This window comes from Serinus canaria, chromosome 4 (assembly GCF_022539315.1).
Source record: "Serinus canaria isolate serCan28SL12 chromosome 4, serCan2020, whole genome shotgun sequence".
Lineage (NCBI taxonomy): Eukaryota > Metazoa > Chordata > Aves > Passeriformes > Fringillidae > Serinus > Serinus canaria.
The window spans coordinates 47756803-47772579 of NC_066317.1; the positions used below are offsets into that span (position 1 = coordinate 47756803).

At 40.6% G+C, this 15777-nt stretch overlaps 1 protein-coding gene across 1 annotated transcript in view; it reads left to right on the forward strand.

The window, feature by feature from the left end:
• Positions 1-14761, forward strand: part of BEND4 (BEN domain containing 4) — a 31462-nt gene extending 16701 nt beyond the window's left edge. Inside the window, exons 3-5 of the mRNA XM_030239540.2 lie at positions 4236-4327; positions 7531-7771; positions 10992-14761. Of these exons, the coding sequence (XP_030095400.1) occupies positions 4236-4327; positions 7531-7771; positions 10992-11209 (551 nt within the window). The 3' untranslated portion in view covers positions 11210-14761. The remainder of the gene's footprint in view (positions 1-4235; positions 4328-7530; positions 7772-10991) is intronic.
• The last annotated feature ends 1016 nt before the right edge of the window (positions 14762-15777 follow it).

The window sequence follows — 15777 nt, forward strand, 5'->3', positions numbered from 1 at the left end:
AAAACGTGTTATTGAAGCCCCCAAAAGACTATCTAGGAGGAAAGGTATAATGTTGGTTACAAAACCAACCAGTTTAGAGGGAAAGTAAAGGAAGAGTTAGAAACATAACAAATAGATTCAAGGGGAAGTTAATGGTGATGCGTAAAAAACAGTTGGGTCAGTGGGAAATTAATGATTAAAATTAAATGTGGAGCATTGTCTAGAGAAGGCTTCTTTTCACTGGCAAAATAAAGGAAAAATATGACATGCTAACAGCAGTGTTGGGCCATTATCAGACAGAAATAGATTTATCAATAATTTGGAACTGTTCATTGAATATTTCTGTTCCGGTACTTGTGAAGGGTAGCATGATGCAGTCACACCAATACAATGATGATGGTAAGCAGGTAGAAATATTTTCCCTTTCCATTGTAACTCTGGGTGTTATCATACGTTCATCAGCAGCTTCATGTGGGGCTGCAGCCTCAGCTGCCTGTCCCAGCTGCCTCCCAGTGCTGGGACACTGAAGAGCAGTAGCTGCTTGCACACCACAGCTTTTCATCCCTAAGTGCACATCAGCTTAATACCAAAGGCACAAGGCAGCTGCTACCAAAGTGAGATGTTTTCAAAACCATGAGGTTTGGACAACTCACTTCAGGAGCTAAACCCAACATGAAAAAGACAATTCTGACCATCATTTTTCCTTATGCTTTGTAATATTTTGGATGCTTCAGAAGACTGGAAGATGGAAATAGTATCTCATTTTTTTTAAAAGGATGTGAGATGTCCTGGATGATGGTGATTTCGTTGGCCCGATATGGAGCCCAGACAAACTAATTGCACAGCTGATGCCAGCTTCAATTAATCGAGTGCTAAACCAGAATAATGGCATTAGCACCAGGCTACATCTTGCCAAATTATGGTTTTGATGAGATGAAAAGTTTGGCTGATGAGTATTGCAGATATTCAGGGTGTTACATAACTTTAAATTACAAAACATGATTTAAAAATACAAATGTATTTGTGTTCGGGAAATTCAGGAAAACTGCCATGATGCAGCTGAATTTCTGGAGGGATGTTTTCTGTGACACTGTTCACAGCCCATGTTTTTAATACTTTAATCCATGAGCACACATTGCTTATAGCTTGTAAGAGGTGCAGAGGTAGCTGTGAGAGAGGAAGGTGCGAGGTGACAGACCTGGCCAATCTCTGTGTACTTGGGCACAGAGAACATGGCTCTGCTTGGTTTCAGCCCCTGGGAAATGCACTGAGAAAGGCACTGAGTGCCTTCAGTGCACTGAGAAAGGCTTTGGGAAGTCATGGTGACTTTCTGCCTGGGTATTGATGCACAGCTTGGCCAAAAGACCCACAGCCATCAGCTGTACAAACATGTAAGGAGGTGTAAGGACTCTGCTTTAGCAGGAGCCCAGCACCTCTGAGAGGTCAGTGTTGGGCTTAGCAAAGAAAAAATGGAGAAATTACTTTACCACGAAGTATGTAACAAGTAACAGGCATTTTCCATTTCTTTTCCAAAAAATTTTGTAAACCCTCGTTCGAAGGAAAACAAAATGCAGACTTGAAATAAGGTTTATGTTCCTGTGGGTAGAAACTGCATCACTGGGAGATGACTCCTTGAGTTCTGTGGTGTTTTGCCCACTGATGCTGTCTGTTGCAAGGAGGATTTAGTGCAGGGAGTCACTGTGCTGTGTGGCAGCTCTGGCTGAGGGATCATAGCCTGGATTTTATCATTGGCACAGTGCATGACCATCACAGTCACTGTTCAACTGTTCATTAGAAATTAGGATTCTCTGCAAAGAAAGCTGTGGCAAGCTGTGCTGAATAAGCACCTGTTACAACATACAGATACCTAGAATAACAACTGCATCTTAAACTTGGATCAATGGCAGCAAACACCTGCCACCTCCTGCATGTGTCCTGGTCAACATCTTCACCAGACCAGCCTTCCCTGGCACACCAGGATCCCTGAAAGCCCCGTTCCTCCTTGCTCCTTAGCTCCTGCAAAGATCTTGCCCTTTCATTCTCTGCAGGCCAGGCTACTTTGCCATCTCCAGGGTCCATTCTGAGATGCTGGCACAGAAAGTAAAGGCTGTGGAAACTTTTTCCCTAATGGGCAGGAAAATTACTGCCTCCCCACAGGCTTTCTACTAAATCATAACAAGTGTTATGTCAATGTTGGTATCTCTCCCACTCCTTACAGGAAGAACAAATCCCTGTTGGTGATGTCCTGATAGTGGATACCTGCATAAGCATGCAGAGTATCAGTCCATGGGACTGTGATCTTGTTAACCCTGTAGAGACCCCATCAAAGATAAACAGAATAAATAAACTAGTAGACTTGAATGATTATTCATCTTCCCAGCTGGGACCCCCAGGCTCTTACAAAGTTACATTTCTTTCAGGAAAAAGTTCTCAGCAAAGAGAATATTTGCCGAGCCATAAGAGAGACACAGCAGAAAAACCAAAGCTTTGACTCTCCATCTCGTGCTGCCCTCTTTGTGGTTTCTTCTAGGCTTCACTTAATATTGCAGCCCAAGAAGTCTGGATTTGCAAGTAGCACTTGGTGTTTGAAAGGCTGAGGTTGTTTGTACCAACAGCAAACTCTGCTGTGTCATGGCTTTAAAGTCAGAAGTGATCAGCATCCTCCAGTCACTACAATGATTAAAAAAATCAAACAATATTGTGCTCAAAACATTGCTGCTTTTATGAGGATAGAAGTTTTTATAAGCTTCAGCCAGCTTTTAGTACTTTAGTGGTAATGAGAAGGCATTTTATCAGCAGCATAGAGTTCAAGTAGAGCTGCACTTCATCTGCTGGGGACACAACAGGCTAAGTAATTTCCTGTTGTCTCCTCAATTGAGCCCCATCCCCTTGGAAGTACATAGGTAAACACATCCTTGGATAGCCTGCAGTGAGATTACTTACTGTGTGAAAAAACAGAAGCAGGAGTAAATAGACTGATGGGTTGTCTTTACAGAGAAGTCAATGCAGGGTGCAATAACACAGAAATTTATTCATCATATCAGGCACTTTGCATGACTTCCCTGTGCAGACTGCTGGATGTAACTCCTCTTATCCCACAGTAAAGGGTCTGTTTTGCACAGAGTAATTTTGTTCTGCACCCTGTCTGCCTAGACAGGGGCAGAGTGAGCTGTGTGGTGTGAATGCCAAGGAAAGAGGGCAAAATACCCATAAATCCTACCTTCAGACATTCTCAGATATTTCAGTGCTTGCTTCCAGATTGCCAGCTTAAGATAAAGCCCAAAACACCACATTTTTTCAGAAAATAAATAATAAAATGCCAAAAAATAGTAAGAATAATAATAAAGAAAAGAATGTAAATATTTCTTCTGGGTTTTGAGCTGAAGCTATGATTAAATCTGAATACTTTACAAAAACAACCCATTCGAAATGTGAAAGTCATAAGGTACCTTAAAAACTATGCTTATTTAGTCTTGCACAAGTCAGTTGTAATGTTGGATTAATATCTGTTTAATTCTCCTATGGTGTTTCAGGCTCAGGAGAAAAGAGCTGTATTTCAAAAATACTCCAGAGTTAATCAGGGATGTGGCAGCATCTGCTTAAGAGAGACCCATAATTGAATCATCCCTAATTAACCTATCACCTCAGCAGAAGGGAATAGGTTGTTGGTACCACTACTGAAATGGATAAGAGTGATGGGACTGGAAAGGGGGGAGGATGAGGGCAAAGAGAAATAAAGCAATTTGCCTAACACCTAGTTTTATAATAAATTTGGGAGGAGGGAGTGGGTAGAAATTGGAGTAAATGAGTCATTGAATCTCTTTAGTATCAGACTGTAGTTTCAAAAACATTTAAGCATATTTATGTGTTAATCAATGCATTATTTAAGTCAAATAAATGTTTCCTTCTTTGTGTGGTTTGGGATTTTTACAGTATTTACAAATATTCTTTTTCTTTCTATCATTACTGCTGGCCTAATTTGTATTTGGAGTAACTAGAATTTCTAACTCGGGTAAAAAACCTTTTGGAAACTAGTGGACAGAAAAATAAAAGTAATTTCAGAGATCTCAGTGTAGGCAATACAATACCTGTACATCTATTAAATGAAATATCTTCACAAATCAAAATGAGAAGTATTTCCTATTTGAAATAAATCTAACAGACAGAGATACTAAGGAACACTGCTTGATTTAATGTTGTTGTTCTATTGTGTGCTTTATAACTAATGTACAGTAATTGCAATTTGCTTCATGCAGTGCCCTGCCAGACGGTTTTAGATTATTTGAAGACTGTACTCCAGCATCACAACCAGCTCATGGTACCACAGCCAACAGACCACCCAACCGAGGTAGTGTACAGTGAAAACAAGCTACATCTCTTTATGCTGGATAAGTCATTACAAACATGTGGGCAGATAAATCAGTGGGCCTTTAGTAGCAAAAACAGGTAAAAACTGTCATTCTTAAGTACAGTAATCCCCTAAATGGGGAAAACACATCATTAGTATAATCTAGAATTACTGAGCAGCACCTAACTCCCCCCATCAGCACCAGGTGTGCTTGCCTTGCTTTGGGTAGTTTTTCTCTCCTCTTTCTTCAGAAATGCCACATTTGTGGGTAGAATTTGGGCTAGGGCTACCTGGTGACAGCTGTAGCTACGTGACTGAGGGTGGCTGCATGTGCCATGCAGCAGTTCAGGGTGTCTATCACTTTGTTCCTCCAATCAGTTTTATCCTGTGCAAATTGATATATATATATATATTTATATTTATCACTAGCTGTTATCATTCAAGTATATTCCAAGGATTCATTTTCCTTTTTTTAATGCTCTTTTGCTTAACTAAAATTTTCAAGTACTGTAAAAACTGAGGCTGTTTTGTAATGTCTCACAAGGAATAGCTTGTCACAGTGTGTCAGAATTTTTTATTCAATTAAACACACAGATATTAATCTTTTATTCATAAATTTTATCATGTACAAATATAAGCAGAGATGCATTTGTATTTTTGGTTCTTCCTTCAGAGTCTGCTTTTTTCATTGCTGGGAGGTTTTGTGTTTGTTTTAGTTTAATGACTGCTGGACACACCAAACCCCATCATATATTTACCAATAATGTTTTGCCCAGAAGTGCTTTACTCTCTGAGAGTGTATCTGTGGCAGGAATCCAGTAATTGTTTAACAGAGTAGCATAACACTATATCATGCCTTGGAGAAGAATGAGGAAAAATATCCAACATTTCAGGGGGAACAAGAGAGAAGTGTTATAAAATTGAGGCTGAGGAGTTACACACAATTTATCACCCTCTCCTCACTCAGTTAATAGCAACGTGAGCTCTCATGAAATCTCAATGTTGGGCCTTTCTGCACCCTATTTCCATCAGTACTATATATATAAACACAGAATTGCTTCTAGGATAACTCACTGCTTTGCAAAGCCACACGTGAGCATCTGTCCCTAATGCACATGAGCAAGCCTGGAGCCCAGCCCTGTGCCTGCCATTATGGGCTTGCATGGCATTGGGCTGGCAGGGCTTAAAAGCAAGGCAGTACCTGCAGCCACCTGCAGCTTATACTTTGCAGTGGTATCAGTAAGAATGGTCATTGCTTCACTAAAGGGTTTTTTTAATAGGAAAAAAATAGGTTTCAGAAATCCAAGGTAGGATCACACAGTCCTTTGTGTTGATGTAGTGGAACAAGCCAAGGGAGTACTCGTGCCAGCTCCCCCTGGGACGGAGGGGTCACAATTACTTCAGCACAAGAGTATATTACCTCCAAAGAGCTTTCCATGCTGCTCCTCTGCTCTTCTTCCTTCCCCAGCTCCTTCACAGTGTTGGAAGAGGACAGGGAGCTGGGCTGGACTGTAATGTTCTTCCATGGCAGAGCTCTTCAGACATATTACTGGCTTTTAGGGGATCATGTACTGGGCAAAAACTAAAGCAGCTGCCTGTGTCAGGAATGGAGGGGCAGGAATTGACCCTGACCTGTGTGCAGTGACGTGAGGAGAAAATGAAGTGCAAAGAGAAAGCCCCAAATTTAACAGGCTGGACTATAAGGGAAGGGCTTTTCTCTTAGGGGTGAGAGCTTGAATTTACAGCTGCAGGGGAGTGATGAAGTGTTGAGGTGTTTGGGGAGGAGTGGCCCTTCAGACAGACAAAGCCCATCTCTTCCCTTACATTTTGGCTTCCTTTGGGTTTGTCTGTAGCTGTCTTTGCCAGCAGCTTATAGCAAGGCAAACAAGAAGCAGACAGCCACACAGGCTGAGCCCCCAGTGATGCTAACCCCACTGGGATGTGGTGTGACTCCAAATCATAGGGATTATCTAATGATAATCTCAGCACAGTCTTCACTAAATTCAATCTTCCATATATTTATCAAACTCGCAAAAAAATTAAAAACAAATACCTGAGGAAAACCTTCAAAGATGCTCTCAAGCTGTCTCCCAGGATGCTATAATAACTATGTGAAAAAAGGCAAGGGTAGTCCTTAAAACAGTTTTCAGATATCAAAGGCCTGGAAGTGAGAACTTTGCAGCACTTGCCCACAAGTGTGGCATGTGGCTGAGCACCTCACTGTGCATCAGACCTGGGTTTCTCTAGCTCACTGCAAGCTCCTGTCAAACCTGAGGGCAACACTAAGAGTTCACTAATTGGGCTACCAGATTTATGTGTTTAGATAAAGAGGTGCAGCTGTAAAAGTGAATGAGTCTCTAGGAGGGTGTGGTTTGAGTTTATTGTGTAGTTCAATTATTTCAAGTATATTAACAGTACCATCTTACATTAATTGGGTAATCCTGAACTATAGCGTTTTTTATGGACAACAAGAATTAAATACAATTTAGGTACAATTGACTTAAGAGGGCTTATAAATGTGTGTGGATTACAGGAATCCCCATAATCAGTCCCACAGCATTCATTTAATGTTGGAATATCGAAGCACACAAATTATGAAGGTTAAAAGCAAAATTTCTTTCCAGCTGACACAGTGGCATTTCTCTAAAGCTATAATTTGAGTTAATACAGCATTCATTAATAATAATGAAGCTTTTAGTTTTCATAGTTGCTTTACTTATTTTCTTTACATTTTTCACAGTAACATAATTGCTGTCAAGTTTCAGGTGTGTTCTACAGAAGTAATAAATTTATTATAAAAATAGACCAAAAGAGTCGCCTCTGAAGGAAACTATCAGCTATGATGAAGTGATCCATTTGATCAGGCTCTTCAAAGACCCTTTTTATGCAATTCACCATATTAAGAAGAAACATTACACTTAAATACTGTGCCCAGTTGCTGGTTCTTAACTCTTTTTAACCTGTTTGTGAAAGTGGAAATTATCAATAGCTACACCTCTCAAAATGTATTCATTGTACCTCACGCAATCTGAGTTCTAGAAAAGGGAAATGTAATTTTAGAAGAACTCACTCTTTGTAAGAGTAATTAGGTGTTCACTTTGGGTTGTGTTTCACTGTCAGTATCGTGTATAGTTAAAAACATATCTTTTATTGCAACTTATTTGCCTTGTAAAATAAGCAACAGAAATATTTCACTTTTTCAGGGGAGTAAGCAGTTGCTGAACAACTACCCTGTCTACATCACTAGTAAACAGTGGGATGAGGCTGTAAATTCTTCCAAGAAAGACGGACGACGGCTCCTCCGCTATCTCATCAGATTTGTTTTCACAACCGATGAGCTTAAGTACTCATGCGGCCTTGGGAAAAGGAAAAGGTCAGTGCAGTCAGGAGAGACAGGTCCTGAAAGACGTCCTCTGGATCCAGTTAAAGTAACATGTCTCAGAGGTACTGCATCCTTTCGCTCAGTGTCCACCATATGTGATCTCATTTCACCACATTGGCTCTGGCTCAGTAGAAGCGTTTTTGGCTGACAGTTGCAGAACTAGCAGGGGTTTCACAGGCAGGTGACAAGCACCCAGAAACCCTCCACTTCCTTTTCATACATACATACAGGTGTGTATGTATGTATAATATATGTGTTTTGGGAAAAAAGGAGGCCTGTTATTTAAGAGAGGACCCAAATGCAAGGGCACATGACACCAATGCACTTTAAAAAGCAGTGAAGCAAAACCAGACATTCCTGATTACACTATTTTATAATAAGCTCAGGTAATTTGTTAACAGCAATACACAGCAAAACTAACCAAAGAATAGTTACAGTCTAATGTCCAATAAGGATATGATTCACAAGAACACAGTGCATCATTGGAGTTAGAAGCTGAGTTTCAGAGTAGGAAACATCTTCTAGGATCATCTGAAAACATCTTCTAGGATCAAGAATATCTTCAGGTTAATTACAAAGTATACATAAGCATTTTGTCCAGAGTTTAAATTATTTCTTGACATACTGATGCAACATCACCTGAAAATGTTAAGGAGCAACCTTCCCCCATGTTTAGCCTGAAAAGGGAGGGGAGTTTTGCAAGCATTTCACAATGTTAGAGAGTGAGGATATTGCACAGAAACAATACAGATTGAAAAGAATGTTGTGTATTTTGGTTTCCTAAAATTGTTTTAAAAGGTTGGTAGCAAGCTTTATAATAAAACATACAAAATGGGAATTTTTAAAGCCAAAGTAAAAATACATTTTTTAATTTTGACACCTGCATTGTGTAAATGCATATGCTTATTATTTCTTTAATTAACTCATAGTGAGCTTTATAACATTTTTTGAGCATATACATGAAATTTTGGTTGAACTAACCTCAAGAATGTTTTACTAATCAATGCAATGTAAAAAGCTATATTGTGGTCAGTCAGTGATAAAAATATCTTCACTCATTCAAGCTGGAGTCCAAAGTGGTTATACACATCACATATATGGGACTCTTCCCATGTAGGGTAGAACCCAACAAGGCTAAGTAGACAAGGCTTGAGGTTAGGGTACAATATTGATGTGACCAGGTAATGAGCTCAGATTTAACATGCAGACAAATCAGGCAAACAAGCACTTTTTGTACTGCAAAATAATCTTTTAAGTTGCTGTATGAGTCTCTACCAGAACTCTACCAGAGCTAAATTGGAGGGCAAATCCATCGAATACACCATGCTGCAGAGGTCTAGAGAGAGCAGGGGCCCAGAAGTTCTTCTGGAAAATGCAGGCTGGAAACAAGTACTTTAGCATTTACTAGGTTGCTTTAAGTATCATCTAATAATTTATGCACAAGCACAGTGCTGATGCCCTTTTCTTCCCCTTTCCCTCACCTGCCTCCCAGGACTAATAGTAAATGCACCTGTACATGGAATTTTGCTTGTGGCCACTCTCCTTTTGAGGTCCTGGACACACAGAACATGGGGAGCTCTCCTTGGGAGAAAGAGAAAGGGTAATTTCTTTAATTATCAGAAGCTTGAAGAGGAAGCCAAAACAAGCAATATGTAATGACCAGCTAAGAAAGCAGAGTAGACAGCTCTCCCCTTGGGCCTTTGTGTGTAGGTGGGAACATGACAACTTTCTTCAGTGCTGAGAGTTGGCCACTAGCTCCTACTCATTTACAAGCCAAGGTAACAAGTGTCTGACTAATTCTCAACCCAGCTAATTATGCCTTTCCACCATAGGAGAGATTGCAAATTGCTTCTCTGTCTGCACTCAGAGTTTAAATATATATAAACATTTTTAATATATTCCTACAACTGACTGGTGTCTGGAACCAGTTTTAAAACATCCTGGCATGCTTAAATTATAGCATTACTTCTTTACATGGTAACCATTTCTCTGAGAAAAAGACGAGTGTGGGGGCACATGTGAACATAACTAGGTTGGAATTACTGATGCCTGTGTGGATTTCCAGGGAAATGAATTTAAAACAGAGATTGCTATCACTTTTGCAGACACACTGCTGGAGGAGCTATGCAAAAATCACATTCTAATTGTCCAACAGATGAGATACCTTGCAGGCACGGGAACTCATGTAAAAGCACAGCATTCCCTGTCTGGAGATGTGGTGACAGTAATGAAGTTACCTTACACCACTTATTGTGCTGTTGGCTTGTCAACAGTAGAAAATAGAATTTAAAAATATCCTGGGACACACAATGCTGCATGAGGGAATAACTAATGTTACAGAATAAATAAGCAGCTCCATTTCTCTGAGGTACAGTGTATCCAGTATCTCTAATAAGATGCCTGCACATTTAAAATCATATTTGGATGTTTCAAAATCCAAATACACCTATTTGAGCTATGCCTAGCAGTTACAGCTCCAGACTTGGCAGGGCACCTTCTGCAAGTCTAGCATATAGCACGTCAAAGAATCTGAAAAATAAATTATAAAAAATGTAATCATCACATACAAATAGCTGTATGTGGCAGCAGCAGCTATTTAAATAGCTAAAATGCATGCAGTACAATTCATTTTCTCCTGCATTGAAAACTATTGCAAGGCTCCCCAAATCAGCTCTCTGATCTCATTTAGCTATTTCTAAGGCCAAATTAGTCTCTGAAAAAATAGGTGTAAAATACAGAGAGATGAAAATAGCAAAACTTAGAAGAAAGATTTCCCAAACAGATAGGAGCATCAAACTGAAATAATGGCAGTGACATTTTCCAGCAGGCTGGGGGCTCCTGCAGGTTGCAGGTGCTGAAGGAGCCAGCAGAGGGAGGTCAGAAAGATCCAACAGCAATCACCTTGAGGTATAGATGCCAACAGGTTTCTAATGAAATATGTCCTGGCTGGTGTTATCTTCCACACACATTGCACATGCTGAATCACAGCCTTCACTTCGAATTAGTTCTTTGTATTTCCACAAGAAAGGATTTTATATGCAGGTCCCACGAGTCACCTAGGTAGCTCAGGCGTAACAACATACACTGCATGTGGAGAAGCACACTTATGCAGAAATAAAATAGGTCCAAGTGGCATTATCATGGCATCCCCCATAAGGCTTTACTTCTGCTTAAGCAGAGCAGCGATACCTCCTTTCTTATTTCCCATGAGCTTTTGACACCTGGGCAGTACCAGTCGCTGCAAAGACAAGTTGCTTTTAATGCCTGCCTGTTTTCCTGCAGAGTTCATTAGGATGCACTGTACCTCCAACCCGGACTGGTGGATGCCCTCTGAGGAGCAGATTAACAAGGTGTTCAGCGACGCCGTGGGACACGCGCGCCAGGGCCGCGCCGTGGGGACTTTCCTGCACAACGGCACCTCCTACTACGAGGGGACTGAGCACCCCGGCTCACAGGACGAAGTCTTCAACAGAGGTATGCAGGATGGATCCGGAGATTGATGGCACTGAGAACCACATCGTGCTACAGTAGCAACCACCTAATTTGGGAGAGACTGTTTGTTAAACATACTGAGCCCTGCTGTCATGTAGGAGTCCAAAGCATGTCTGAGCACATATCGTATACGTTTCAGCTTCTCCATCCTACCATAGCCCAGTTAACAGAAAGAAATCCATTTCAAGACCTGCTTTATGGGACTTCTCAGTGCCTATTATTTCCTTCATAGCTCACTCAAAGGGAACGTGCAGTCCATTTCATCCAGTTGTAGAGGAAAGGTCATTTAAAAACTATAGAAGTGTCAAAAGAAACAGCAGCTACTGTCTCTTCAGCCAGTTGATAACAATCCCAGGCCCAGACTCAGAACAGCTGGGTGCTATTTGCTTTCCCTGACTAGAAGATTTTTACGAGTCTGCACACTTAAAACAAAACAAAAAAAACAGAGTGGTTTCCCACTTGCTAACGGAAAAGAACATAACTATGAATGCTACCTTAAAGTACCACACAAGACAGAAAATCCAGGGACTTCCTTAGCCAACTCTGTCAGGAAATTAAGCTTCCCGAGTAAAACAGCAGCACTCATCAACAGCAGAGTCCTTCAAAGACCCAGAACAATAACAGGCATTTCTAACAGATAAAAATTGCATTGTATATCAGATAGACAGTATATTTATCTAGATTTTTAGAGGATTAGAGTTGATCATGACAGTTTTCATTAAAACAAGATTGGTAAAAACAAATTGCCATTTCAGAAGACAGATTTTCCTCTGTCTGTTCCTATTCTGCAGCCATATTATGCAGCTTTAGAGGCTTTAAATTGCCTTTTCTTGTTTTCACTTTAATTTGTGCTTTATATCCATTCCTTGAAAGGGGTGAGGCAATGTGCTGGTTTTGTTCAATGTTGCATTCAGGGAGGGGTTTGGGCTAGAAGAATCTGGTTTAGTGTTCTGTAGTAGGTAGACATGAGATCCAGTCTGAGAGCTGTAAGAAAAGAGCTGTTGGAGCAGAATTCACAATGGTGCACAACACTGGAAGCAGATACTAGCTTTAAAAACAAAAGTCACTCCACAAAAAATGTTTCATTTTAAAGGTTTAGGAGTCCATTGTCCTTCTAAATTGATCCACACCAGAAACATGCAATGCCAAAGAAACCATGCCCTTTCCTTTCCACCCTGTCAGGGTGTTTCCATCTCCTTACCTTTGTGTGCTCACTCAGGCCAGTGTTGGCATCCTCCACAGCCTGAACCAGCACTTCCTGAGGCAACATTTCCCCACTGGCAGGTACAGGGAGCTGTTTTTTGGGAAGAAAGCTCACTTCACTTTTGGCCATCCTTAGTGCTACCTCATCAGCGTTGGCTCTCCTGAACGCGTCTCTCATACGCCCCCAGCTTTCCTCGCCGCCTTGGGCAAGCCACGAGCATAGCTACTGATGGCTCCCTTTGCCCTTCTCCTCCCCTTCCCCACCTTCTCCCCGTGCACCAGGCAAGGCCAGGTTCCTTCCTCAGAGACCAGGAAGGGCTCTCTGGGGTGCAGTGCTCCTGGAGACCCAGCCTGGCTGCAGGGCTGGGGGCGATCTCTCCAAGTTCAGCTCACCCACGCAGGAGCCCCTTCCTGCCCTCTGCCCCCTCTGCCTGTGGCTGTGACAGGTCTCTCCTGGCCCATGGGGCAGCACGGGACACGGGCTCACCATGCACTGCCATAGAGAGGACCTTGCTCAGTCCCCGTGTGCTTTAGGCCCTCAAATGTCCGATACCTCTCGGCTCACTTTAATTTTGGTGATTTTTTTGAAAGGGGGTTGAAAGGTACTCACTGGCCCCAAAATAATTATTTTATTTTCTTATAGTCAACTAGAAGTTTAGCCACACAGGACCTCACTCGACCAAGGGGTTTAGTACAGCATTCCTTCATTACAGGCAGGAGGTGACTTTCTTGGAGCGGTCACACCACGTGGTGGCCTCTGGAGGAGAAATTCAGTGTATAGAAATGTCACAGTACAGATATCCTATAGTAGCTTTTCGGTGTTGAACTTACACTTTTTTAAAAAGAACTATAATAGAAGATGTTACATTGCTCAGATGGTGTAAGTCTTGCTGGTCTATGTTTAATGTGGTGACACATGCCAGAACTATTTGGTAAAACATGTCAGAACGTGTGAGTCAACATTATACTGTAAATTTGTCCACAGCGATATGTATCATGCTGTATTTTTGTAAACATTGTGATGGTTTCCTTTCAGATGCTTAATTGTATGATGTTTAAGATATAAACACTTTTTAACAGTCGCAGAACAGAATTACTGGACTGGACAGACCTCTCACTTAATAACTGAAAGATTTGCTGAAATAACTAGTAAGCCTAGCTTTATTTTTAGTGTGAAAAGCATAGCCAGCATCCTGGAGCCACTCACAATCCTCTACTCTCATTGTGCAAAATAACCAAAAGAATAATTTCATCCTGAAAGCCACTTTGGCTGTAGAAATGGCTTTGCAGGTTTGGACCTTTCTTTATGAACTAAATTTTGGCCTCAATTGCTTATGTGCATTGGCCAGTGACATGAATCATGGTCGCAGACAGGCATTAACAGACACCAGCTCATGTTTTTTTTCATGGTTTGTTTTAAAATAATAGAGTATCAAAACTTTTGAGATTTATCTGTTTTCAATTGCCATTGTGGCCACTTGACCCACACATTTCATTTTTAAAATCCCAAACCTTGCACAACAACTTATTCCAGTTAATTTGTTCATTAGGTGTTACAAATTCATACACATTGGAGCATCTAAATATCTGCAATATGTTAGATATGGGACCTGAAATAATAGATAGCACATAAGCCCTTGCAGAGGGAGATATCCATATTTAGGCAGTGTGCTTTATAAGCCAGCACATCCCTTCCCAGCAACAGAAGGGAACTGCTATCTATCATGTCACTCCAGGAAGTCCCAGGAGGACAGAGATTCTTGTCTTATCCTTCCATGGGCTTTAATCTTACTGTCATTTATGTATCTGCCTTCTCTCAAACTTTGTGTAGCAGCACCGCACGCCCATCTGTGCCAACATGCCTTCGCTATATTTTCTATGACAAATATTTGTGGAGAAACTGTGATTAAAAAAAAAACATTAATCCTGATATTTTTATTGTTATGGTGTAGTTAATTCTATGAATACTTTCTTATGATGATTGTACTGTGTAGAGTAAGTACAGGTTAGGGATAGACCTTTATCAGATATTGTACAAAAGAAAAGTGCATAGTGTAATATAGACTAGTAAGGTTTTTGTGATGATTTCTATAGGATGTGTGAATTGTTTTCTATGTGGCAACACACATTTCTTTTAAAGAATATAAAATCTTAGAGAATTTTTTAAACAGTCAATATTTTTAATTATAAAGACATTTGTTACCTACAGTTTACTATTTCAGGTGTTAATTCTAATTTAAATATTGGTTTTATTACTACATACCTCCAGTTCCATTTGTTCTGTTGCATAAAAAAATGCACAATAAAAGTTAGTCTCTGGTTAACCTGTCTCTTCCTTTCTCTAGAGGCAATCTTGTGTCAGTGTGACAGCCATGATACCTGGGTCTCACTATAAATATATACTGAAAGTTTTAGATTTCTATAAAGGGCTAGAGCATTTTCTTTTGCATGAAATGCTTGTTTGGTATGAAGCACTAGAAGGCACAGGAAAAGATTATGACGAATTCAAGTATGGATATAATATAAATCATTTTCACCTCAATGTACAGCCACATAGATTTATGTGCTGGTTAAACAGAAAGACTATTAAAAGAAAGTACCCATCTGCAATCCTAAAACCTGGATTTTCAAGCAGTGACGTTTAAATCCCATTTTAATTCAGAATCCAGTGATGGCTGAATGTATCCTGTTCTCTTAAACGCTTTAGAAAATCCTGGCTCCAGATAATTTGTAGAGGAATTACAGTGACAAACATTCACCATGACAAACCTCTGCTGCTGGGCTGTGAAGCCAGGGCCAGCCCACAAGCTGGTGTCAGCCACTTGAAATGGTTATTTCCATTCACATGTATCTATATGGTATATACACGTATAGATACATGTGAATGGAAATAACCAGTATAACCACATATAGATAAATGTGTCCCATGTGTATAAATGGGACACATTTTATAATGGTACCAAATAGTACCATCATAAAACAGTGCTTCTGGGTCCCTGTAATCCTGCAAAATTACCTGGGGTTGGGCAAGTATTTTCTAGGACAGGGGCTTCAGCCTACAGCTTTTTTTTTTTTTTTTTTTTTTTGGTGAAGATCACAATTAGTGAGAACCATTTACTCATCTCCCCACCAAAATAATTTCAGGTAACTCTGAGAAATGTAGGTTAAAAACCCGTATTAATCCATCTGCAAACAATTATAATTAGCTTCTCTCTGAAAAACTTTGACTTCCCAGACTTTTGGGCAATGGCTGGAAACATCTGAGGGTAGATCTGGAGGCAGGAGGGAACAGGGATGGGCTGTGTGCAAACCAAACAGGGTGAAGGAGCAGTACAGGCAGGAACCCAGCAGGGAAGGCTGGCAGAGAAGAAGA